Source organism: Chiloscyllium punctatum, chromosome 45, assembly GCF_047496795.1.
Source record: "Chiloscyllium punctatum isolate Juve2018m chromosome 45, sChiPun1.3, whole genome shotgun sequence".
Taxonomy (NCBI): domain Eukaryota; kingdom Metazoa; phylum Chordata; class Chondrichthyes; order Orectolobiformes; family Hemiscylliidae; genus Chiloscyllium; species Chiloscyllium punctatum.
In genome coordinates, this window is record NC_092783.1 from 25,978,410 (window position 1) to 26,005,330 (window position 26,921).

The 26,921-nt window shown below is 41.4% G+C and overlaps 1 protein-coding gene across 4 annotated transcripts in view; it reads left to right on the forward strand.

Annotated features, from left to right (window-relative positions):
• The window catches only part of LOC140467244 (uncharacterized), a 66,653-nt gene extending 40,245 nt beyond the window's left edge, over positions 1-26,408 (forward strand). For all 4 annotated transcript variants that reach the window (XM_072563477.1, XM_072563480.1, XM_072563478.1 and 1 more), the window contains exons 2-5: positions 2,135-3,617; positions 7,681-7,992; positions 9,596-10,138; positions 25,726-26,408. In XM_072563477.1, the coding sequence (XP_072419578.1) occupies positions 2,135-3,617; positions 7,681-7,992; positions 9,596-10,138; positions 25,726-26,097 (2,710 nt within the window). In that variant the 3' untranslated portion in view covers positions 26,098-26,408. The remainder of the gene's footprint in view (positions 1-2,134; positions 3,618-7,680; positions 7,993-9,595; positions 10,139-25,725) is intronic.
• Positions 26,409-26,921: the final 513 nt, after the last annotated feature.

Here is a 26,921-nt window from a genome sequence, read left to right on the forward strand (position 1 = left end):
AGTATTGTTCCATAGGCTTGGATGATGGTTTCTTGGTTGATTTTTTTTTTGAAGATGTCAGTGAGGTCACCTTTTCAATTCACTCTGATGGAGGCAGCAATATTTACCATTTAGATTCCCATTCTTATGGATAGTAATTTATTGTTACATGTATTTATGAAAATACAGTAACATGTATAGAAGTCATCATAATCTTGTACCATTTTAAATACATAAATTATAAAAAGATATAAATCGACTACTTTTTGTAATTTAAATAAATGATCTGGATGTGAACATAGGATGTACAGTTAGTAAGATTGCAGAGGACACCAAAATTGGGGGTGTAGTGGACAGCAAAGAAGGTTACCTCAGAGTACAATGGGATCTTATCAGATCGGCCATTGGGCTGAGGAGTGGCAGATGGAGTTTAATTTAGATAAATGCGAGGTGCTGCATTTTGGAAAGGCAAATCAGGGCAAGACTAATTCAGTTAATGGGAAGGTCCTGGGGAGTGTTGCTGAACAAAGAGAGCTTGAAGTGCAGGTTCATAGTGGAACCTGAAAGTGGAGTGATAGGATAGTGAAGAAGGAGCTTTCCTTTATTGGTTGGAACATTGAGTATAGGCACTAGGAGGTCACGTTGTGGCTGTACAGGACATTGATTAGGGCACTTTTGGAATAATGTGTTGCTGGAAAAGCGCAGCAGATCAGGCAGCATCCAAGGAGCAGGAGAATCGACGTTTCGAGCATAAGCCCTTCTTCAGGAATGAGGAAAGGCTCATGCCCAAAACGTCGATTCTCCTGTTCCTTGGATGCTGGCTGACCTGCTGCGCTTTTCCAGCAACACATTTTTCAGCTCTGATCTCCAGCATCTGCAGTCCTCACTTTCTCCTACACTTGGAATATTGTGTTCAATTCTGGTCTCCCTTCTATTGTAACGATGTTGTGAAACTTGAAAGGGTTCAGAAAAGCTAACAAGTATTTTGCCAGGGTTGGAGGGTTTGAGCTATAGGGAGAGGCTGAATTGGTTGGGACAATTGTCCCTAGAGCGTCAGAGGCTGAGCAGTGACCTTGTCGAGATTTTAAAAATTATGATAGCATGAATGGGATAAATAGACAAAGTCTATTCCCTGGGGTGGGGGAGTCCAGAACTAGAGGGCATAGGTTTAGGGTGAATGGGAAAAATATTAAAAGGGACCTAAAGGGAAGACTTCTTCACACAGAGTGTGGTGCATGTATGGAATGAGCTGCCAGAGGAAGTGGTGGAGGCTGGTACAATTACAACATTTAAAAGGCATCTGGATGGGTTTATGAATAGGAAGGATTGAGAGGGATATGGGCCAAGTGCTGATAAATGGGACTAGATTAGTTTAAGACATCTGGTCAGCATGGATGAGTTGGACTGAAGGGTCTGTGTCTGTGCTGTACATCTCTATGACTCTAAGTTGTGGAATTTCAAAGTTGACCACTGATTGATTCCTTTCTCATATAACTTGTTTTGACTTTCACTAATTTCATCCTTTTGTGCACAGTAGCCTTTTCCATAACTGAGGGAGAGGAGAAGGAAAGAACAGGCAGTGTGCACTAACCGATATATGTGATTTATAACGGTTACTTTTTCAAAAAAAACACTTTGGGAGGATATGGGGGTGAGGGATATGATGGCCTTGTGATATTATTGTTATATTATTAATCCAGAGACCCAGGAGATGTTCTGGGGGTCTGGGTTCAAATCCTACCATGGCAGGTGATGGAGTATGAATTCAATAAAAATCTGGAATTAAGAGTCTAATAATGACCATGAATCCATTGTCGATTGTCGGAAAACCCCATCTGGTTCACTAATGCCCTTAATGGAAAGAAACTGCCATCTTTACCTGGGAAAATTAAATGCCCATCCCCCCCATCCCTAGCCAGTGATGGTCTGATCATGAGTGAATTTTTAAAAAGTCCAAAGTCACATATGGGAAATGATACAATGGTTTTTTTTGTTGCATATGAGTTATGTTCAGTTAAGATCAAATTATCTACTTGTATAAACAGAATCATCTCAATTGATGCAATAAATGGGCAAAATATGTTTAACTTGGTAACTACTGTATGTCATCCTTTATATTTAAATATCATTTGTAACTTTTTAATGTCTCTCCTAGCAATTCAGGATGCATGTATCGGATTGTGCAAACTACTGGTCTGGATGGGAAGAACCTCCTTAAATTAATACCACTTTCCAACATGCCTGGACACTACATCCCAGCCATTCCTCTTCCCATTTCGGTGTCTACCACTGCTACCTCTTCCAAAGTAAATGTGTCAACCGTGTTTCACATGACAGCATCACCTAAAACAACAACTTGTAATGCGCCAACATGTTTTCCTGTGTTACAGCATGCCAACACAGGAAAGATTCTAATAACGTCACTGGAAGGATCAACCACCCAAACTGCAACATCTCCCATCAATCCCTCACAGAACAATACATTTCCAGCATCAGCAGTTGCATCTTTGCAATGCCCTAACCTAACAGCAGTTACTTTGCCTAGTCTACCTGTGCAGAAGGTACAAGCTACTCCCAGTTTAACTACAAGTCAAAAGTCTTCTGATCTGAGAACAGTTAGTTTGCCTGCTTTACCAGTGCAGGGGACCCAAGCATGTTCTACTTTGGCTCCTGATCAAATGGTTTATAATCTATCAACAGCCACCTTTCCTGGTCCAGCTGTACAGACCAACCAACCATCGTCCACATTGGCAATTGACCAGAACACTTACATGCTTTTAAAATCTCCAGTGTTGCCCGCTGGCCATCATCTTCAGATTCCTGCAAATGCAGAAGTCAAATCTGTTCCAGCATCTTCTCTGCCCATTGCTATCCGGCAGAAGATCTTATCTACCACAGCAACCAATTTCGTTAACACAACTGCGTCGGCAATGACGTCTCCAACTGTCATCTACGTTTGCCCAGTGAACACAGTGAAGACAGTGCAAAAGCGTCTCCAAAATATTCGTCCCAAGAATATTTTGAATGTGCCCACAACTTCCACCACTGGTTTTAGCCCTGCTATAAGTACAAATGTCCCTCCTGTTGTTGCCTGTGGTGAAGTTGTTTCTAATGCTGAGCAAAACCTGCCGAAGGATAGTCCAGTGAAATGGGTTGTGCAAGCAAATCCACAGTCTTTAGCACACTGCCTTATTCCAGTTAAATCTTCCAACAACCTGGCCTCAGAGATCTTAAAGAGCTTGGCTGATCAGCAGAACATGGAGAACGCCACTAACCTGATACCGTTACCGGCTACTGCATCTACACAAATGGACTCTGACTTATTTTCTCTATTCAAGGAAAATGCCCTAGTTATGTACAATGGTAAAGTCTACCTAGTTGTGCAGAAGAATGGTGGATTTCCCAGCTCGCACCCAGAAAGTGCTCCAGCTTCCACAAACCATGCAGAAACGGACACTACACTGCCTGCTGTTGTATCACCTATTGATTTACTGACAAAAATCAAAGAAGAACCAGAGGATCCTGATCCTAAAACTGCCACACAGGAGAACAAATTTATAAATCAACCAATAGATTCATGTACTACCACAGTCAGTCACCAGGACAGGAGTCAAGGTTTACCAGGCACTCTGCATGAGGTAAGCTCTCGTTTTAATCACATACACTCCATGATTGAAATCACACTTGAGTTATTAGAGCTGGAAAAGAAGGTTACAGTACAAAATAAGGCCATTCACTCCAGTGTGTCTGTTGCTAATTTTGTCCTGCTTTGAATGTTAAAGTAATTGAATGTTACAATGTTCAACTGCATTTTACTTAGAGTTCTAATGAGACGAGACCAGTATTCTGTGGAACAGAAGTTTTTTTTACTTGTTAGGTTTACATATTCCAGATGTTTTTCACAATTTTAATATTATGCACGAAGTGTTGGTCTCTTGTTTACTTGCTCAGTCAAAATCTTGGAAGTCCCTTCTTGACAATTTTGCAAGTCTATCTACAGCACACGGACTGCAGTAATTTAATAAGGTAGCTCATCACCATCTTCTCAAGGGCAACTAAGGATGGACAACACACAATGGCCCAGCCAGTGACACCCACGTTCCATGAATGACAAACAAATGCAAATATCTGATCTGATATTGCAATAGCCTTTATAATGGAACTTCCCAATCAAGCCAGAGTGAAATCTCAACGTCCACAAAACAATAAACTTGCAATTCTATGTACTATATCTGTTTGATGATTAATTGAAGTACGAAGTGTGTTCTGCTCAAATAGACTGGCAGACTGGTTTTGAGAAATAAATTACTTGTGTAGCTGGGACTTTACTTTTGGACTGACTCAGGCTTTAGAGACATAAGGTGTGTGTATGTGTGACTGTTATATTCTTTAGATTAAATTAGATTAGATTCCCTATAGTATGGAAACATTCCTGTTTACACTTCTGTGTTGGATATCAAGATCCAAATGAACTAGATGGTTAATTAACAGTTCTTTTCATGCTGATTCTTGGTGATCCATAATTGCAACAGGTCCCTTGTTGCCTTCTGCTGTTTTGCTTAGAGATATGCACAGAGTGTGGAACAGCTATTTGAATGTAGGGGATCTGAGCTTTGCTACTTTATTGCTCAAGCCAGATAGTGATGAGGTGGGGATTACTGCTGATTTCTCATTTTACTTCAGGCTGCTGAAACAAGACAAACTGTATTGCCATCTTCACCTCAATGTCCTGACTTTGGGGCCTTGCATTCTGTTGATGTTCTGTGATTCAGTCAACTTGAAACTATTAAATATTTCTTTACAAAATATATTGTGACTCAAGCAATTCAGATAGTGCTAAATTTGATGTATACAATGAGTGTATATAATGTTTCAAAAAAAGCCTTTGCACCAAGGTATGCTTTCCTTTATTGGTCAGAGCATTGAGTACAGGAGTTGGGAGGTCATGTTGCGGCTGCACAGGATATTGATTAGGCCACTTTTGGAATATTGTGTGCAATTCTGGTCTCACTCCTAAAGGAAGGATGCTGTGAAACTTGAAAGGGTGTATGTATGGAATGAGCTGCCGGATGAAGTGGTGGACACCAGTACAATTACAATATTTAAAGGGCATCTGGATGGATAAATGAAGAGGAAGGGTTTAGAGGGATTTGGCCAAGTGTTCACAAATGGGACTAACTTCATTTAGGATATCTGGTCAGCATGGATGAGTTGGACTGAAGGGTCTCTTTCTGTACTGTATATCTCTATGACTCTAACTCTATTCATTACTGGTTAATCTTCATTTAGTAACCCACAATCCATTCCATGCATTGAGCAATATATACAAAAGGTATAGGCCTTTGTATTTTTCTAATGAATGGTTAGAAGATGTATGTTGAGTATCATATCAAACGTTATGATTAAGCTTAACCTACGTCACTTAAACCTGATGCTTCCTTGTAAGTTACTTGCAGTTATTTTTTCTCTCGTTTTAATCACATACACTCCATGTGACTGATGATTGAAATCACACTTGAGTTATTAGAGTGTGATGTTATTTGAATTTCACTATGCTACAATCTCATTGCTTCAGAAAAAAAATAAGTAAAGAACAAAGAAAGTTTACAACCCAGGAACAGGCCTTTCAGCCCTCCAAGCCTGAGCCGATCCAAATCCTTAGTCTAAACCTATCGCCTAATTCCTAAGCATCTGTATCCGTCTGCTCCACACCTACTCATACATCAGCCCAAACACATCTTAAATGAATCTACCGTGCCTGCCTCTACCACCTCTGCTGCCTGAGAAAATGAGTGAGCTTCTGAATGATTACTTTGCATCAGTGCTCACTGAGGAGAGGTATATGATGAATGTTGAGATTAGAGTTAGACGTTTGATTAGTCTGGATCACGTTGACATAAGTAGGGAAGATGTGTTGGGTAGGTTAAAGGATATTAAGGTAGACAAATCCCCAGGACCAGATGGGATCTATCCCAGGTTGCTGAGAGAGGTGAGCGAGGAAATAGCTGGGCTCTGACAGATATCTTTGTAGCATCCTTAAACACAGGTGAGGTGCCGGAGGACTGGAGCATTGCTCATGTTGTCCCCCTGTACAAGAAGGGTAGTAGGGATATTCCAGGTAACTACAGAACAATGAGCCTGATGTCAGTGGTGGGTAAGCTGCTGATGAAGGTACTGCGGGATGAAATCTATTTATATTTGGAAAAGAATGGGATTATCAGTGATAGGCAACATAGTTTTGTGCGGGGTAGATTGTGCCTTACCAACTTAATAGAGTTCTTTGAGGAAGTGACCAAGTTGATAGCTGAAGGAAAGGCTGTAGATTTTATATACATGGACTTTAGTAAGGTGTTTGATAAGGTTCCCCATGATAAACTAATGGAGAAAGTGAAGTCACATGGTGTGCTGGGTGTTCTAGCGAGGTGGATAAAGAACTGGTTGAGCAACAGGAGACAGAGAGTAGTAGTTGAAGGGAGTTTCCCGAAATGGAGAAAGGTGACCAGTGGTGTTCCACAGGAGTCAGTGTTAGGGCCACTGTTGTTTGTAATATACATAAATGATCTGGAAGATGGCACTGTTGGTATGATCAGTAAGTTTGCAGATGACACGAAGATTGGTGGAGTTGCAGAAAGCATAGGGGACTGTCATAGAATACAGGAGAATATAGATAGACTGGAGAATGGGTGGAGAAGTGGCAGATGGAGTTCAATCCGGGCAAATGTGAGGTGATGCATTTTGGGAAGTCTAATTCTAGAGCGAACTATACTGTAAACGGAAGAGCCTTGGGAAAAGTTGATGAGTAGAGAGATCTGGGAGTTCAGGTCCATTGTACCCTGAAGGTTGCTGCACAGGTGGTCAAGAAGGCATATAGTGTGCTTGCCTTCATCGGACAGGGTATTGAGTATAAGAGCTGGCGGGTCATGTTAAAATTGTACAAGACTTTGGTTCGGCCTCATTTAGAATACTGTGTTCAGTTCTGGTCACCACATTACCAAAAGGATATGGACGCTTTGGAGAGGGAGCAAAGAAGGTTTACGAGGATGTTGCCTGGTATAGAAGGTGCTAGCTATGAAGAGAGGTTGAGTAGGTTAGGATTGTTTTCATTAGAAGAAAGGAAATTGAGGGGGTACCTGACTGAGGACTACAAAATCATGAAGGGTATAGACAGGGTGGATAGCGATAAGCTTTTTTCCCAGCATGAGGGCTTCAATCACGAGCGGTCATGTGTTCAAGGTGAGAGGTGAAAATTTTAAGGGGGATATACGCGGCAAGTACTTTACACAGTGGGTGGTAGGTGCCTGGAACGTGTTGCCAGCAGAGGTAGTAGAGGCAGGCACGGTAGATTCATTTAAGATGCGTCTGGACAGATGCATGAGTAGGTGGGGAGCAGAGGGATACAGATCCTTAGGAATTGGGTGATATGTTTAGAGAGTGGATTTGACCAGTTCAGACTTAGAGGGCCGAAGGGCCTGTTCCTGGGCTATAAATTTTCTTTGTTCTTTGTTGCAAATCAGTAGCATCAATATCATCATTGGCATGATTTTAACAGTAAAGTGTGCCTTACTTGAAAGTGACTGTAAATTAGCAGCATATAGTTCTGCTTGAGAGCACTGCAATTCAGGTTTCTCTTGTTAATTTGTCAAGAAGTATTTGTGTCATAATTAAAAATGTTATTCCTCTTGTTTCCCAACCTTCTGTCAGCATTCTAATTCGACTTGTGGGACTACACGAGGAGAAACCGACGAACAGTTGTTGAAGAAAGCAGGAATTTACACATCTGTGCGAATCTGCCTCACCAGAATATCGCAAAAGCAGCTGGACCAGTGGGAAAAGGGCACTTACACTGCAAACTCTAAGCCACCAGAGTTATACTCTCAATTACCCAAGAAAATAAGTAACATAAAGACTGAAGCAGTTTGTAAACAGACACAAGTGATTTTGACGCCTCCAGCCATTAAAACAGAGCCACCTATAGCGACAGAATATTATGCAACCCATACAAAGGAAATTGAGGTATATCTTCATTTCAGTAGTACTAATTATTTTTAGAAAACAGCTCAAAGTTGTTTTGTGTGAGATTTTAAATGGACTATTTTGAATAGAGTCTCCAGCAAATGTTTGCAAATTAGTTCTGTGATTGTTGAGTACAGTCTTTAATTTCAAATACATCAGTTAATAAACTGAGTTCTACATTTTTAATATAATTCAGTGCATTTCCCCTTCATTTTCTTTATTCTTCTTAAAATGTGCTATTTTTTGGGACTGACAGACCTTCAATCCTCTTGTCATTTGACCCTGCTTCCCTCAAACTGGGTATTTAATTATCTTTTTAACTGTAGATGCAACAGTGCAGGAGGTAATCATGTTCTTGCTGGATGTCCAAACTTGGTTCAATATTAGCATTGCTCCCTCACGATGCCAGGAACCCGGGTTCACTTCCAACCTTGAGTGATTGTGTGGAGTTTGCATGTTCTCCCAGTGTCTGTTTCCTCTGGGTGCTCCAGTTTCCTCCAACAGTCTAAGTATGTGTAGGTTAGGTGGATTGGCCATGCTGAATTGCCTATAGTGTCCGAGGATGTGCAGGTGTGGTAAATGTGGGATAACAGGAAGAGTGTAAGGGGCTGGGTTTGGATGGGATACTTTCTGCAGGGTAGGTGCAGGTTCAGCCAGCTGAATGGCCTCTTTCTGCAGTGTCGGGATTCTGTGATTGCTATAAGGAACAAAGATCCTGGTATCTCCCCATCTTAGTTCCGGAAACACTGAAGCCAGTTATAACACCCATGCTGATGCCCAGGCTAGTCTCAATCCAAAGTCTTAATGGTCGTTTTTTTTTTAACTGGTCATTTTGGCTAAGTATTAAGCTAACCAGTACCCTTAGTCAACTGGAGAACTCTAAAGTCCCTTTACTGTGTATTTTTAAAATGTCTGAAAATGCCTGAGATTTTACAGTGGAATCATTAGAAAAAAATACTTTGCCTTTATATAGAGCCTTTCACAATGTCAGGCTGTCCCAAGCTGCTTTGTATTTAATGGAGTCAATTTGAAATGTAGCCACGATTGTAATGTAGAAATATATGACAGACCATACATGACTAGCAGAGTTTCAAAACCAGATGCCCATCCATTGAGAGATTACTACTGGATGGGAGATGAGGGCTAGGCTCTCCTTTACTTCCCATAGTGCCACAGTGTCAAATACGTCAACTTGTGAAGGAAGGTAGAGCCTCTCATATGAATGGCAGCAAATTCACTAATGTAGCACTGACTCCACCATACTAAAGTGTTAGCCTAGAAAGTGTGTTCAGGTCACTGGACTGCCACTTGAGGTGTCAACCTTCTGACTGGGTAAGTATACTAGCAACTGAAGCAACGCTGAAACCAGAGTAATAAAGATGTATATTTTCACAGGCTAAGAATAAATTTGGTTATGTCTGCATGTAAAATTTAAAGCATTTCACTAATGATGTAAATACATGCTTTGAAGAAAATTCTGTGATTTTTATATGAAAGTTATAAAATCATTGTGAAATTGAGTGAGCAGGATCTTTTATATGCAAAGCAATCTTTCATATGTGTATGGTAATTTTCAGTCTTTTAAAATTGCTTCCCATTTTAGGTGAAACTTGAGCCTGAATCTCCAGTGAAAAGAAGAGCAAAAAGCATCCAGTCTTCACCTGCAGCTAAGAAACAATGCCTAAAACGATTCATTCCAAACTGGGAATCTGAGCATGCCTACAGCTGCCTTCCTGTATACAATACAGAAGCAGCCTCCCATGATACAGAAGCAGCCTCTCGCGAAACAGAAGCAGTCTCCCAAGTTGCCTCTCACTGTGAACAGGAGACAACCACCAGCTTTCTTGAGCCTAGCCCCGTGCTAAATGAGAACACTGGAATGGTATCCCCATCTGGGATGACTTTGGGAACTGGGACAGAAAGTGTATCCAACTGCTTAGATGTTTCCACAATCCCTGTTCCTATGGCCAGCACTTCATCTCCCCCAATGGAATACACCGCTCCAACTGAGATCAGTGCAGCATGCAGTTACACTCCTCTCCCATCCTCAAGTATAGATGAAATTACACGCGATGAGAAGATCAAGCGGCTGAAGGCAATTCTGAAGGAGAAAGAGGCTGCGCTGGAGGCAATTCGGAAGAAAATGGTTTTGACACCTTTATAAAATTCTTGATCTAAATTAAGATTTTGTGTCCATGCTATGCTATTTATTTGAAAATCTGGATGATCACCATTCTCTGATCTTGGCCTCCCTTGATCAGTTTAAGATGAGGAATATTTAAAATGTTTGTCTTTGAAATATTTATTTTGCTGCATAGTTGAGTGGCCACTTTTGAATTTTAAAATTTGTCATTTTAAATTGTAGCATTTTGATTTATAACCAGGAAAGCCAATGTAGAGTAATTCTCCTATTGTGCATTCCTTAGACATATAACTGCATTTTATAGTTGTGTGTATTGTTCATTCAGAGAGATGGTGCAGGCAGAACTGGCTGAAGGGCCACTGTGTTGTGATCCATAATTGCAGAGCTGAAAAACGTGTTTCTGGAAAAGCGCAGCAGGTCAGGCAGCATCCAAGGAGCAGGAGAATCAACATTTCGGGCATAAGCCCTTCTTCAGGAATCTGAAGAAGGGCTTATGCCCAAAACGTCGATTCTCCTGCTCCTTGGATGCTGTCTGACCTGCTGCGCTTTTCCAGCAACACATTTTTCAGCTCTGATCTCCGGCATCTGCAGTCCTCACTTTCTCCTCCATAATTGCATACCAACAAACTGGGTTCAAAGGGAATCAGTTCCAGGATTTTAGTAGTTTGGAGGGGAATTTGAAGACTCTGGTATGCCAGTGCATCTACTTGTGTCTTTCGTTCGACAGTGTGTTTTGCGAGTCCGAGAGATGTCCTTTAAGTTGTGGCTAGTTGCTGCAGTATATCTCTTATCTAGATCACATAGCCATGGTGAGCCAATGGTAGAGGATCTGAATATTTTAAGGTGGTAGATGGAGTGCAAATCAAACAGGCAGTTTTGTTTTATTTGGTATCAATCTTCTTGAATGTTATGTTGTGGAGGAGCCGATATTGGACTGGGGTGGACAAAGTTAAAAATCTCACAACACCAGGCTATAGTCCAACAGGTTTATTTGGAATCACTAGCTCTCAGAGTGCTGCTCCTTTATCAGGTAGCTCATGAAGGAGTAGTACTTCAAAAGCTAGTGATTCCAAATAAACCTGTTGGACCATTACCTGATATTGTGTGATTTTTAACTTCTTGAATGTTGTTCTAGCTCTGCTTATCTTAGATATTAGAGGATATTTCATCCCTTCTGCATTATACTTTGTAAATAGTGGAAAGGCTTTGTGGGGTCTGTAGGTGAATCATTCACTACAGCATACCCAGCTTCTGATATGCTGCCATTAAATGTGTTATTGTGCAGCCAGTTAGCTACTAGTCAGTGGTGAACCAACGATGTTTAAGATTGGAGATCTATGATGGTATGGCACTGAATGTTGTGTAGAGTTGCTTAGTCATTCACCTGTTGGAGATCAGTCATTGCCTGACACTTGCAAGGTGTGAATGATTGTCTGTCCTCATGCCAAGGCTGAATGCTTTATGACTCATGATGCATATGAACATTGCTCCATTATCTGAAGAATTGCAAGTGGAACTGAATGCTCTTGATCTTACACTTCTGATCTGGTTGATGAAGCAACTGAAATGCTGGGCTGAGGGCACTGCCCTGAAGAACGCCACAGCAATGTATGGGAGCTGATATGGTTGGCCTCCTGCAAACATTTCATTTCATGCTGCATATCACTCCAGCCAGTGAAGAGACTTCACTGGATTTGCTTTGACTTTCAATTTGCTGGGGCTCCTTGTTATTCCACTGAGGTGTCAATTAGTACTCTTTCTCTTTGTCATTTTAATGTGTTTTATTAATATTTATTTCCCAGTAAATAGAATTTTAATTTAGAATTTCTGGAACTCAAGACTGAGTGTTGTCCCGTCCCTGTTTATGAAGCTTTCCTTTTTGTGTGATTAACAGATTTTATTCGAAGCTCAGTTATTTATTTCTTTTGTTCACTTACACGTGATTAACTTTTAGAAAGCTCCAAGATGGAGTTTAACAACTAGGTAAAGTGCTCCTCTCTTTTAGTATGGCAATTCAAGATTGGTACTCCAAACAGCAGCATTCTAAGTGTGTGATCTTGATTTCTTTGGTTATCTGAAGTTATCTGATCATCTTGGTGAACCTTTAAACATGGTGAATGTTGGAATGTCATCCTTCAAGAGAAAGTAGACTAACAGTCAACAAGATAGTGGGGACTTCTTCACATTACTGACAAGGGTGTGAGATCGAGAAGTATGGATGATTCAATGTTTGGATTGATGGCATATGTGCACTGTGGCACCGGCTAATTTCTGTCCTTAGGCTTTACACTGACTATGCAAAAGGGCACTGTACAAGTTTGGATAGGCCACTGGTGTTCATGGCTCCTGATTCATTGCTTATTTATTTGAGCCTGACCATTAGATATGTCAAAGCCCCAATTAAACATTTCACAAACTTTGCAGTTGGCCCTGTGATTTTAAAATAGTTATAATACTGTTATTTTGCTGATTGCATTCAGACAGACTTAACTATTACTCTCCCTTTTAACCCATTTACAGAGGTACTTCAAATTCTCATTAAGATTTAAACCCTGGGACTTTAGAAGGAAATGTACGTGGCAAATTTGGATACTTTATCTTTCAAATATTGCATACTCATGAGCAGAGCTGACCTTTGTTTCATCTAGGTCAGTTAGTGATTTCTAGTTCAGTCATATAAGTTCAAGAATTTTAAACTTGGGTGGAGAATACAATTTTACTTTGGTCTCTTGCATAAGAGTAGAACATATATTGACTTAATTGATGTTAGAGCACTGCTAATTATTAAATAAAGTATATGAAAATCCATAACTACAGATTGCAAGTGCCCATTTTAATAATGCCTGTTAGCTTGTAAGTACGAAATCTTGTAGAAATGTCAATTTTACAAAAAGGAAAGGTCTTTGTATATAAAGTGTAAAGTTGCTATTTGGAAAATTCTTTATACTTAAGCAGATAAAAACTAGAATGAAACTATCAGAAATAGTGAAACAACTTAAAGAAATGTCTTCCTGATTATTAATTCTTTATGTGGATAGCCAGAGGTAAATGCCTGCTGAATGCCCGCCTCCCCAAAAAACTAAAAGAGTCAGCAGACTATGGCAAAAGGCTAACCAGGAATTAAATAATATGTAAAGTTGATGAAATGTACGAATGACTCTGCTATCCATGTCCTCACCTATCTCCTTTTCACTAGGCTCAAATGATAACTTATTACTGAGGAAATACTTCACTAATGGAATAGGCAGTAAACTTTCTGAGGTCTTGCAGATTGGACTGGCATTAAACAAACTGATTGGCAGAACTTGTGTTTGTACACTAACAACTGTAGAACTAATAAGCTGCCACTGGCACGGTGACTCAGTGGTTAGCACTGCTGCCTCACAGCACCAGGATCCCAGGTGACTCTCTGTGTGGAGTTTGCACATTCTCCCCGTGTCTGTGTGGGTTTCCTCCGGGTGCTCCGGTTTCCTCCCACAGTCCAAAGATGTGCAGGTCAGGTGATTTGGCCACGCTAAATTGCCCATAGTGATAGGTGCATTAGTCAGAGGGAAATGGGTCTCTTCGGAGGGTCGGTGTGGACTTGTTGGGCCAAAGGGCCTGTTTCCAGACTGTAGGGAATCTAATCTAAATAATCATATGTAAAGCTATCTCTGCGTCATGTGTTGAGAAAAGTAAGACCACCTTTCATAAAACCTGTGGTGAATATGGACAGCAAGCTAGAGCTTAAAAAACTGAAGATGCTAATGATCCACACTCTAGATTTAGATCTGATGTAATACTATGAAATAGTTAATTGACCAGGATAGGATTTTGGCAATAATTTGTCTTAATACTTTCGGAGCCTTTATTTGAATTTTTAAGTGCAATTCTAAGATCTAAGAAAGGTCAACTGTAAGAGATTGTCATTCTACAACAAATATTAACCCATTATTGGTTCAAGTACTTTCCCTTAAAAGGTGAATAATTTTGATATCTTTGTCATCAGCTTTTTCAGATCTAAAGGCCTCTAATGTACATCAATGAAATGGCTTGCAGCTGGTTAGAATAATTTCAAGTGCCTTCTGAATGTCCCACTTTACCTGAGCTAGAGGTATAACAGCAAAATGTATCTGCCTAATATTGAGGACTGCTCTGATAATTTATAGCCTGGATCAAAAGAAGGCTAGGCTGTGAAAGATGACATTGGAGAAAGCCTTGGAAGCAATTTCATTAAATGCTGTGAAGGCAAATTATACCCAATGTAAAAAAATAAGTACAGGAACATTCACATTACAGCCCTAGTACCAAGGAGATCAGTCATTATTAGTAAGTCATTCACATTACAGGTGACCAAAACCCAACTAGCTAATCTTCCAATTAGGTGGCATGAAATTGATGCTGAATATATTCAGATGAAGCCTTGATTTTTTGGCGAGGGATATGTTAGTAATTATCTGGATTTTGGGTCATATCTATTCTTCTTCAGGCAAACACTGATTAGAAATACCTTGTAATAACCGCTTGTCAATCTTCCACATAAGAAGTAATTGTAGTAATTGATTTGAACCAAGCACATGCTTTAAATAGAGCTATAAAATCATTATCCAAAACAAATAGTTTTGGCCAACTACTGTGTTTCTGTAGAGTATCACCTTGGTTCATGATGGAGGGGGGGTAGGCCCTTTTGGAACTTGAGGATCAACTTTGGAAATTGGCAGCAGATAGAACAGTGATGCATTGGACAATGGATGGAGGGAGCTGGAACCATATTAAATGGCCATGTCTGAATTATGTTGGTTCAGAACTTAAGATTCATACTTCAGGCCAGATTCTATAGATATCTACATTATTTATTCTTGAATTTTAATGAATTAACACAGTGTAAAGGACATTTACTAAACCCAAACATTCAGCCTCATTGTGTATACGGTGTGTTTAAACGTCTGCTAGAAAGGAATATAAGTTCCTGTCTTTCAAATCTAGTCCAATACAAGATTCAGAATCTAGATTTTGTCGAGCATTAGAGCAAATGGCAGATATTTGATAATTATCAAGTGTAGTACTCAAACATTCCTCTGTAGTCTTAATGCTGAATAGTAGTATATAGGTTTTCTATATACTGTGAAGTGCTTTTCTAGTATAACTCAGTAAAGACGACACAAATGGGAGTGAGAGAAGATTAGACTTGCATGTAATTGCAACCATGAAACATTCATGTCAGCACAAGGTTACTTAAGAGTTATAGAGATGTGCAGCACGGAAACAGACTCTTCTGTCCAACTCATCCATGCTGACCAGATATCCTAAATTAATCTAGTCCCGTTTGTCAACACTTGGTCCATATCCCTCTAAACCCTTCCTATTTATATACCGATCCAGATGCCTTTTAAATGCTGTAATTGTACCAGACTCCACCACTTCATCTGGCAGTTCATTCCATACACACACTATCCTCTGGGTGAAACAGTTGCCCTTTTAAATCTTTGTCCTCTCACTTTAAACCTACGCCCTGTAGTTTTGGACTCCCCCAACCTGGGGAAAAGGTCTTGAATATTTACCCTATCCATGCCCCACATTATTTTATAAGGCTCCAGAGAAAATAGCCCCAGCCTATTCAGCCTCCAATAGTTCAATCCCTCCAACCCTTGCAATATCCTTGTAAATCTTTTCTGAACCCTTTCAAATTTAACAATATCTTTCCTTCATGGCCTAAAAGGAGATGATGCATTGTTAATCTTTGTGACAAAATATTATTGACAAAGGGTGGCACAGTGGCTCAGTGATTAGCACTGCTACCTCACAGTGTAAGGGTCCAAGGTTCAATTCCAGCCTCGAGCGGCTGTGTGTCTGGAGATTGAACGTTTTCCCTGTGTCTGTGTGAGTTTCCTCTAGGTACTGCAGTTTCCTCCTACAGTCCAAAGATGTGCAGGTTAGGTGAATTGACCATGTTAAATTGTCCATAATATGTATATATACAGCATATTATTCAGGGCTGTGTAGGTTAGGTGCATTAGCCATGGAAAATGTAGGGTTACAGGTTAAGGGCATGAGTCCAGGAGGGATAATCTTCAAAGGGTTAGTGTGGGCCAAATGGCCTGTTTCCACACTGTCTAATAGACATATCCCCATTGGGAAATTGTTCTCTGGTTAACCTTTGACATTTGATACAGTCAACTGTAAACTGGAGCAGTGGAAAACTTTTGCCCAATTTAGTCAAATCCATGTTTCGTGACCAGCTCAGGCCAGTTTTGAAACTGGAGTAGTATCGGATTTGTAGCTGACTGAACAATTTCACAATACTGCCTATGATAGAAGGAATTTAGTCCCACATGCTTTAACTCTGTGTACATGTTACTTTATTAGGTGATAACTATAGGTCAATTGGGACCATTCTCACAAGGCCCCACTTGCAATCTAGGGTGCGTGGAAAAAAATTCAATTGATACTGTATTGAAGACAAATAGGGAAGCTAGCTATTCCTGTTATTTTGGCCAATCTTTAATCAGTTGATAAACATCTCAAAACAAATTAGAGACAAAAAAATGCAGATGCTGGAATCCAAAGTAGACAGACAGGAAGCTGGAATAATACAGCAAGCCAAGCAGCATCAAGAGGTGGAAAAGTCAATATTTTAGATATTAACCCTTCTTCAGGACTATATGTGGGGGTACATCTTCCCCTCCCTGCCTTCCGCAAGAACGATTCCCTTTGCCACTCCTTGGTTCACCGCACACTCCCCACCAACCCCTCCAACCCTCCCTGGTAACGTCCCTGTAACTGAAAAAGATGCAACACCTGCCTGTACACCACCTCCCCTCACCTCCATCCAGGGCCTCAAACATTCCTTCCAGGTGACACAGAGGTTCACCTACATCTCTTCCAACCTAGTCTACTGAATCCAGTGCTCCCGATGTGGTCTTCTCTACATTTGGTGAGACCAAACATAGACTAGGTGACTGCTTCACCAACATCTTTGCCTCACCTAAAATGTCCAACCTGGCCTTCTGGTCACTGTCCATTTCAATTCCCCCTCCTGCTCCCTCTCTGATATGTCCATCCTCAGGCTCTCCATTGCTGCAGTGAATCAGACCACAAATTGGAAAAACAACACCTTATCTTCCACCTGGGCAGTCGAAAGCCCAGAGGACTTAACATTGAATTCTTAAATTTCAAATCACCTTCCCACCCAACCTCCCTTTCCAGCCCCACCACATCCCTTCTTTCCACATACTGACCCTTCCTTCCAGCTACCAACTTGATTCATCCCTCCCATCAACCAGCCAGGTCGTACCCACTACCTGTGTCCACCTATCACGACCTCACCATTCTGCTACTCTCCTCACCCCATCCCGCCTCACTCCCTCTTTATCTGTAGCTCCCCCTACCCCTATATCCAGCCCTGAAGAAGGGTTAATGCCTGAAACATTGAGTCAGGGAGGGTTGCAGAAGACTGGAAAATGGCTAATGTAACTCCCCTGTTTAAGAAGGGAGTAAGAAAAGAACACGAGAAATGATAGGCCAAATAGCCTGACCTCAGTCGTTGGTATGATTTTGAAGTGTGCTGGGAAGGACGAGATCTCTGAAGACTTGGAAATGAATGGTAAAATAGGGCAAAGTCAGCATGGTTTTATCAACGGGAGGTCATGCCTGACCTGACAAATCTGTTAGAATTCTTAGAGGAAGTATCTATTTGGATTTGCAGAAGGGGGTTTGATAGGGTGCTGTACAGGAGGCTACTGAGTAAAATAAGGGCCATGGTATTCGAGGCAAGGTATTAGCATGGATAGAAGATTGGCTGTCTGGCAGAAGGCAGAGAGTGGGGATAATATGGTCCTTCTCCAGATGGAAGTCGATGTGAAGGGGTTAGTGTTGGCACCACAACTTTTCACTTGATGTATTAATGATCTGGATGAAGGAACTGAGTGCATTCCAGCTAAGTTTACAGATGATATAAAGATAGATGGAGGGTAGTATTATGGAGGTGGGGAGGCTGCAGAAAGACTTAGACAGGTTAGGAGAATGGGCAAAGAAGTGGCAGATGAAATACAGCATGGGAAAGTGTGAGTTCATGCACTTTGGTAGGAAGAATAGAGGCATGGACTATTTTCTAAATGGGGAGGAAAATGCAGAAGTCTAAAGTGCACAGGGACTTGGGAGTCCTAGTCCAGGTTTCTCTTCAGGTAAACTTGCAGGTTGAGTCGGTAGTTAGGAAAGCAAATACAATGTTGTCATTCATCTCAAGATGACTGGAACATAAAAGCAGGGATGTACTTCTGAGGCTTTATAATGTTCTGGTCAGACCACATTTAGGGTATTGTGAGCAATTTCGGACCCCTCACCTCAGGAAAGCTATATTGGTCCTGGAGCAGGTCCAAAGGAGGTTCACGAGAATGATCCCAGGAATAAAAGGCTTAACATATGAGGAACATTTGAGGCTTCTGGGACTATATTCAATGGATAAAGGGGGATCTGATTGAAGTTTACAGAATACTGAACAGCTTGGACAGAGTGGACGTTGGGAAGATATTTTCATTGGCAGGAAATATGAAGACCTGAGGGCACAGCCTTAGAGTAAAAGGAAGACCCTTTAAAATGGAAATAAGGAGAGACTGCTTTAGCCAGAGAGTGGTGAATCTGTGGAATTCATTGCCATAGAAGGCTGTGGAGGTCAGTCAGCGAGTATTTTTTTTTTAAGATATTTTTATTAGAAATTTAACACTTTTACAACTTTACAAAAATAAACAAAACTCTCAAATACAAACATTGATATACAATTAAATCAAATATACAATAGCCAAAATTTAACAAAAGAAATAAATACCAAAAAAGAAAAAAAACAAAACTCAACTGTCTACTAATCTAACCTACAACTAACCAGAGTGTATATTTAAGTCTCTTACATACTCGGAATGTGTTAACATCAAATGTAATAAAACCCATATTCGTGCGGGATTCCTCTCCTAAGGGGCCCCGGACCAGCCAGGTTTGTAACCTCAATTAAATAAAAGCCCTTGTTAGGATAGCCGAAATATCTGTATTTATGTAATTCAAGAAGGGCTGCCATATTTTATAAAATAATTCGGTCTTTCGGTGCACCATATTTGTAAGGAAGTCAAGGGGAATACATTCCATAATTAATCTGTGCCAGTTTGAAAGTCCAGGGGGGCCCTCAGCCACCCAGTTCACCAAAATATTTTTCCTTGCACAGAAAGAGAGAATAGAAAATAATCTCTTCCCGTGCACATCCAGGGAGGGAAAGTTCGAAAAGCCCAAAAGGAGAGATACAGGATCCACTTTAATTTCCGTTCCTAAAATTTCTGTCAGGGTACTTGCTACTTTAGTCCAATATCTACGGATCTTATGACAGGTCCATAGGCAATGTACAGGAGTGCCCACCTCTATTTTGCATTTGGGACACATTGGAGATGCTCCTGCCTTAAATTTTGCCAATCAAACTGGTGCTATATGGGCCCTATGAAGTATCTTCAGCTGGATAGCCTGGGTTCTGTTACAGATAGTAATTCTTCTAGCGTTTTCCCAAATATCATTCCATGTTTCTATAGAGAATTCTAGTCCCAAATCCTGATCCCATGTTTTAAGCAGATTGTCCATATCTCCCGATACTTCATCATGTAGTAAATGATAAATAGTACTGACGGAAGATACCCCCTCTGGTCGTAGGACACTACATTCTCTATCTGATCTATAAAGACTATATAATAACGTAGTCTTCTTCTGTATATAGTCTCGAATTTGGAAGTATCGAAAGAGGTCTCCATTAGGTGATCCGAATTTCTGACGCAGCTGTTCAAAAGACATCAGGATCCCATCCTTAAATAGGTCCCCTAGACATGAGATACCCCTGGATCTCCAGAGTTTAAAAGTGGCATCTGTAAACCCCGGTTGGAATCCCCTGCTCCCACTATCGGTGCATAGGGGGATGTTTTATGTGAGTTACCCTCATTTTGCCGCATTATATTCCAAGCCTTAATTGTGTTTAGTATTACAGGGTTTTTACAGTGATCTGTAATGATTTTCCTCTTGTCTGAAAATAATAAGTGGGTATTTTACTTGAGAGGCCTCGATGTCCAACCAGATTGGGTGTTGTCTGATCCACAATCAATCAGCTATGTAACTTAATAGGGAACTTAACTGATATTTCCTAAAATCTGGGAAGTCCAATCCTCCCCTTGTCTGTGGAAGCTGTAGCTTCTTCAGTTTAGTGAGGGGCCATCTATGATTCCAGATAAAGGAACCCAGCCCACCATATAATTTACGTAGAGCCAGCCTCAGCAGCATCACCGGAAGCATTCTCATAGGGTATAGGAGACGGAACAGGACATTCATTTTAATTAGTGCTATTCTACCCAGCCAGGAAATTGGAAGGTCTCTCCATCGCTGGAGGTCCTGCCTTATCCTTTCCAGTAAATGCACAAAGTTAGCCTTATATAACTGACCAAATAGTGGGGTAATAAAAATGCCTAAATATAAGAAACCCTCCAGGGACCAACGAAAGGGAAAAAGGAATCCTTCCACTAAGTGGGGTATCATAGCAAGACCACCCATTGGCATAGCCTCCGATTTTGAAAAATTAATTTTATAGCCTGAGAATGCGCTAAATGTATTAATAACTTGGATTAAGCGAGGTACGGACATCAGAGGATTATTGAGGAATAGAAGGGTAATTTTATGTTTACCTGTACCAATCCTCGGGGCTGTTATATTAGGATCAGCTTATATATAGCTTCTGCTAGTGGTTCAATTATTAGCATAAATAACAATGGCGAGAGAGGACATCCCTGACGGCAGCCCCTACCCACACTGAAGCTATCCGAACCTAATCCATTGGTAACCACAACTGCTTTGGGATCACTATACAATGTTGAGACCCATTTGGTAAACACCTGTCCAACGCCTAACCTTTCCAATGTGTAAAACAAATATGACCATTCAACCCTGTCGAATGCCTTTTCTGCGTCTAATGAAACTACTACTCCTGGTATCTTTCCCTGATGACAGGCTTGAATCATATTCAAAACCCTTCTAATATTATTGGATGATCTATGGCCCTTAATAAACCCCATCTGATCCTCCTTCTATAATATGTGGTAGTACCCTTTCTAGTCTCAGTGCTAACGCAGCGAGTATATTTAAAACAGAGACAGATAGGTTCTTGGTTGTGAAGGGCATCAAAGTTTATGCGGAGAAAGCAGGAAAGTGGAATTGGAAAACCTATCAGCCATGACTGAATGGTGGAGCAAACTCAATGAACCAAATGGCCTAATTTCTGCTTCAATGTATTTATGGTTTGCCCCCACTTCCTGGTGCAGCCTGGCTTGCTGTGTTATTCCAGCCTCCTGTTTATCACAAATGATTTGGTCACTATCATATCAGTGTTCGTGGGAGCTTGTTTGCAAGTTGGCTGCCCTGTTTCCAACATTACTACAATGACTGCACTTCAAATTTTCTAAACTGGCTACAAGTGCTTTGGGATCTCCTGAAGTTATGAGATGTACAATAAGCATTTAAGACTGTCTTCTTTCTGGAACATCAGGATGATCCCTCATTTGAATTTATCAACTTCAATGTAATTTGAGTCCATCCAGCAAAAAGTAGTCAAATAGCCTATGCCAAAGATGTATTTCTGCCTGTTGTTATATGCTTTGATTTGTAATTATCTGTTCCATGCTCACAAACACTCTGAGAAATGCTAAAACTTGCCACAAAGCCTCCATGTTGCTGAAATTACAGAGTTTAGACATTTACGAGTTCCAAGTATCATACAATCTCTGTATTGGATAATGAGAGAAAGCAATTATTTGTCAGGGGAAATTGAAACCACCTACTTGCAATTCGTCTCAGTTTGTTAAAACTACTCAATCCACGTCAAGTGTGACTTTCTTCCATCACTACCTTGCTCAAGTTAAAGCATGGTAACAGCGAGGGAAGGTCACATTGGGCAATGCTTTTTCACTCCTATTTTGGCTACAAGTTGATTTTCTGGCCTCACTGTTTGCAAGATCACCTTGATAAAGGTGGAAGTTTCATTTAGCCTGTCTTAACTCATGTAGTCAGAGAAACCTAACATTATCCTTTTTTTCTCTCTACACTAATTCCATGTTAGGCTAACTACCTAAATTCAGGAGCCTCCTCCTGAGGGAGTGTAGGCCTGAATTAAGGTTTTCCTACTGCTTGGAACCCACTCCAGCTCTTGTGAGATCAGTTGAGACAATATTATTTGGTTGAGTTACTGTCTGACAATTTTAGCTTTGTTGTATCCCTCTATGTGGTTTCCTTTATGTAAGTCAACTTATGAAGAGTCTTTTAGGTTGAGCCCCATCAATTGCCTTCAGGGCTTGAAGTGCTCAGAAATTGTAAATTCACCACTTGCCATCTGAGTTGCATTTCAATATATTTGGCTGTGATGTTGCCTTATTGATTTCAACTCTGGTGCACTTGGTATTTGGACCCTTTGGATTCTCTTTCATCTATCCTTAGCTATTCCTTTTAACGTCAGTGCTGTGACTAACACATCCTGCTAAATTTCATTTGCAATAATCTAGCGAGTTTTGAGAAGATTTGTAACTCAGATTGGGGTTCTGGGTGTAGGTTTGTTCACTGAGCTTGAAGGTTCGTTTTCAGAAGTCCTGCCACCATATTAGGTAACATCATCAGTGAGCCTCCGGATGAAGCACAGGTGGCATGGCCCGCTTTCTATTTGTGTTTAGGTTTCCTTGGGTCGGTGATGTCATTTCCTATGATGACACCATTTCGTGTGGTGATGTCATTTCCTGTTCTTTTTCTCAGGGGGTGATAACTGGGATCTAAGTCAATGTGTTCGTTGATGGAATTCCGGTTGGAATGCCGTGCTTCTAGGAATTCTCGTGCATGTCTCTGTTTGGCTTGTCCTAGGATGCCGTGTTGTCCCAGTCAAAATGGTATCCTTCCTCATCTGTATGTAAGGATACTAGTGAGAGTGGGTCATGTCTTTTTGTGGATAGCTGATGTTCATGTATCCTGGTGGCTAGCTTTCCGCCTGTTTGTCCAATGTAGTGTTTGTTACCGTTAGAAGATAGAACAGTACAGCACAGTACAGGCCCTTTGGCCCTCGATGTTGCATTGGCCTTTTATTCTACTCTAAGATCAGACTAACCTACGTCCCCTTCATTGTACTATCATCCATGCGCCTATCCAAGAGTCACTTAAATGTCCATAATGTATCTGACTTTACTCCCTGGCAGTGCATTCCACGCACCCACCACACTGAGTAAAGAACCTACCTCTGACATCTCCCCAAAACTTTTCTCCAATTACCCTAAAATTATGCTCCGTCGTGATAGACTTCTTGCAAGTTTTTTTTTACATTTACAAGGTATATTTATGAAATACCTCGCAAGAACAGTAACAAACACTACATTGGACAAACAGGCAGAAAACCAGCCATCAGGATACATGAACATCAACTAGCCACGAAACGACATGACTCCCTAGTATCCTTACATACAGATAAGGAAGGACACCACTTCGACTGGGACAACACATCTATCCTAGGACAAGCCAAACAGAGACACACACGAGAATTCCTAGAAGCATGGCATTCCAACCAGAACTCTACCAACAGACACATTGACTTGGACCCCATTTACCACCCCCTGAGAAAAAGAATGGGAAATGACATTACCGACCCAAGGAAACCTAAACACATAAATAGAAAGCAGGCCATGCCACCAGTGCTTCATCTGGAGGCTCACTGATAATGTTAAATTGTATGGTGACAAAACGTGTGAAAACTAACCTTCCAGCTCAGTAATAATCTAGTTTCTATTATTTTGCCTGTCTTGTCTCTTGGTTCCAAAGTTGCTTCACGGTGGGACTACCTGAGCATGACATCTGAGGTTTGCAATCCACGTTGATAATCTGAATTGTTCCAAAGCTGACCTGGGGCTCCCAGGCACTTTGATGTAGTTGCTGTGTCTAGTCCTTCCAGACATTGTTTTAGCATTCCCCCAGTCAAGTCTTGGATTCCAGCCTCTTGCTGTGTCTTATGAAGAGTTGAATCATTTGGGAGTTGGACATGTTTGTTGCTGTTGGCTTGATTATGTGGTGGGTGTTCCTTATGTTCATGCATGCTAATAAAATGAAAAAAGTCACCTGCACTTCTAATCCATAAACCTGTAACTGTTGTGGTTATCAGTTTGCTGCCTGTTCTCCATACTCTAGCCACCCTGTTGTACAAGTGTGTACCAGTCTTAGTCCTGAAGCTGCTAACAGTTCCCTGGAGGCTTACATACTTCCAACGGGTATCAGTAATATTTGGATTTGATTTAGTGGAGTGAAATGTACGTAAGTACAGTGAAAGGTTTAGTTTTGCAAGCAGTACAGGCAGATCATAGGGAGCTTAGACAGAGTGAGGCATACAGGGTTATAGCTGAACTGGAGGTGCACAAAGCAAGATCAACATTAGCAAGATCAACATTATTTGAAGTTAGATAGGTCTATTCATCAGTTTAATAACAGCAGGGAAGAAGCTGTTCTTGAACCTGTTGGGGTGTGTGTTTAAGCTTCTGTATCTTCTGCCTGATGGAAGAGGTTGGAAGCAAGTATTGTGGGGGGGTGGGAGGGGTTTTTGATGTTGGCACCTTTTCCTGCAACTGGAAGTGTGGATGGAAGGCATGGATGGGAGGTTGGTTTCCATGATGGTGTGGGTTGTGTACACAATTCTCCTATAAAGTTACGCCCTCCAAATTATTTCTGACAGGGTGGCATTTGTTGACGCCAAGAGGTCATGCAAGAAGCTGCTCCCTGTGCCAGGCCCTACCACGATAAAGCTGCTGCTGTTTGTGGGACCTCTCCCAGCCAAGCAGTGCTATTTTCAGGGGCTCGGAGGAAGTGCCTCTTTAGGGAGAGAGAGGGGGTTGATCATTGGAGAAGCCAAAACAAGGAATATTGCATGCATTTCTGGTCTCCTTCCTATTGAAAGGATGTTGTGAAACTTGAAAGGGTTCAGAAAAGATTTACAAGGATGTTGCTAGGGTTGGAGGATTTGAGCTATAGGGAGAGGCTGAATAGGCTAGGGCTGTTTTCCCTGGATCGTCAGAGGCTGAGGGGTATGGATAGAATAAATTGACAAGGTCTATTCCATGGGGTGAGGGAATCCAGAGCTGGAGCGCATGGGTTTAGGGTGAGAGGGGAAAGATATAAAAGGGTCCGAAGGGGCAACTTTATCACACAGAATGTGGGGTGTGTATGCAATGTGCTGTCAGAGGAAGTGGTAGAGTCTGGTACAATTCCAACATTTAAAAGGCATTTGGATGGGTATATGAATAGGAAGAGTTTGGAAGGATATGGACCGGGTGCTGGCAGGTGGGACTAGATTGGGTTGGGATATCTGGTCGGCATAGACGGGTTGGACCCAAGGGTCTGTTTCTGTGCTGTACATCTCTATGACTCGAAGTGACTTCTCCCATTAAAGCACATACCTTGGCTATCCGCGGTTTCCCAGAAAGTACATTGATTGTACATACCACAAATGTTGAAACGTGTGATCCTTTGCGTGACAATATTATTGCTGACATTGATTGCTAATTCTATGACTCTGTTCGTTTTAGATGAGGCCCAAATCGCCAGAGAAGAGCAAAGGCAGGCACCGCCAGCGCTCCTCGACCACTAAGAGGTCACGGTGTAAGAAGTGGCTGTTGAACAGGGAGTCGGAGCACGCGTACAGCTGCCTCTCGGGAGGCGGCCATAGCAAACCACCGGGGCAGCGGGCCAGCTCAACGGCGGCGGAGGAACACACCTCACCGGCCGTCAGCTCAGCTCCCAGCCAGAGAGCCCTCCCTCCACATGAGGGGCTGCCTCCTCCCAGCGCCGAGAAGAGCACACGGGACGAGAAAATCAAACGGCTGAAGGAGATTCTGAAGGAAAAGGAAGCGGCGCTGGAGACAATACGGAGGAAGAGAGTTTCCATGCCCTCCACCTAGACATCCGAGAACGTACAGTCCTGATCCTTCAAGAACTGGTGTGCACCTTTCTGTATGATTTGCGTCTCGCCTTCGAGGTTACAATACATATGGGAAGCGTTTTATCTTTTTAAATGTTGTTTTCACTGTGACATTGAATAGAATCTTTGCTATCTCACATTGCTGTGAAGTTAGCTGTTTATAATAAGGCTGACCATTCTAAAATATTGTACAATGTAAAGGAGGTTTTAGCCCGTTATTGGTTTGTTGAGTATATTGTAACGTTTCTGTACAATTGTTTTAATATACATTAAATCAGAATCTGCATTTCATTTCTCTCAGTATTCTTGCAGCAGTCGCTGGATAACGTTTAGATGCACATTTTTCTGAACATTGCGAGGGATTGAACACAAAACTAAGGCTGCATGCTTCTGGTGGTGGATCAGAGGAGGTTTACCAGATTGGAATGAGCAAGTTGTTTTCCCGGGAAAAGTCGGACAGATTGAGGTTGTTTCCACTGGAAAGATGGGGGAGCTGACTTGGTTGAAGTGAACGAGATCCTGAATAGTCTTGACAAAGCGGAAGTGGGGAGGGACATTTCCTCTTCTAGGTCGGTCCAGAACTAGGAGACATTGTTTCAAAATTTGAGGTCACCCTTTCAGGACAGAGATGAGGGGATATCATTTTCTATCAGAAGGCTTTGTGACTGGAACTCAGCCTCAGAAAGTACTCAAGATTCTTAATGAGGAGATAGATTCTCGTTGGGCAGATGACTCAGAGACTATCCAGAATAGATGAGAATATTCAGGACACAGACCATTAGATTGGGGTAGGTGTAAAGGACC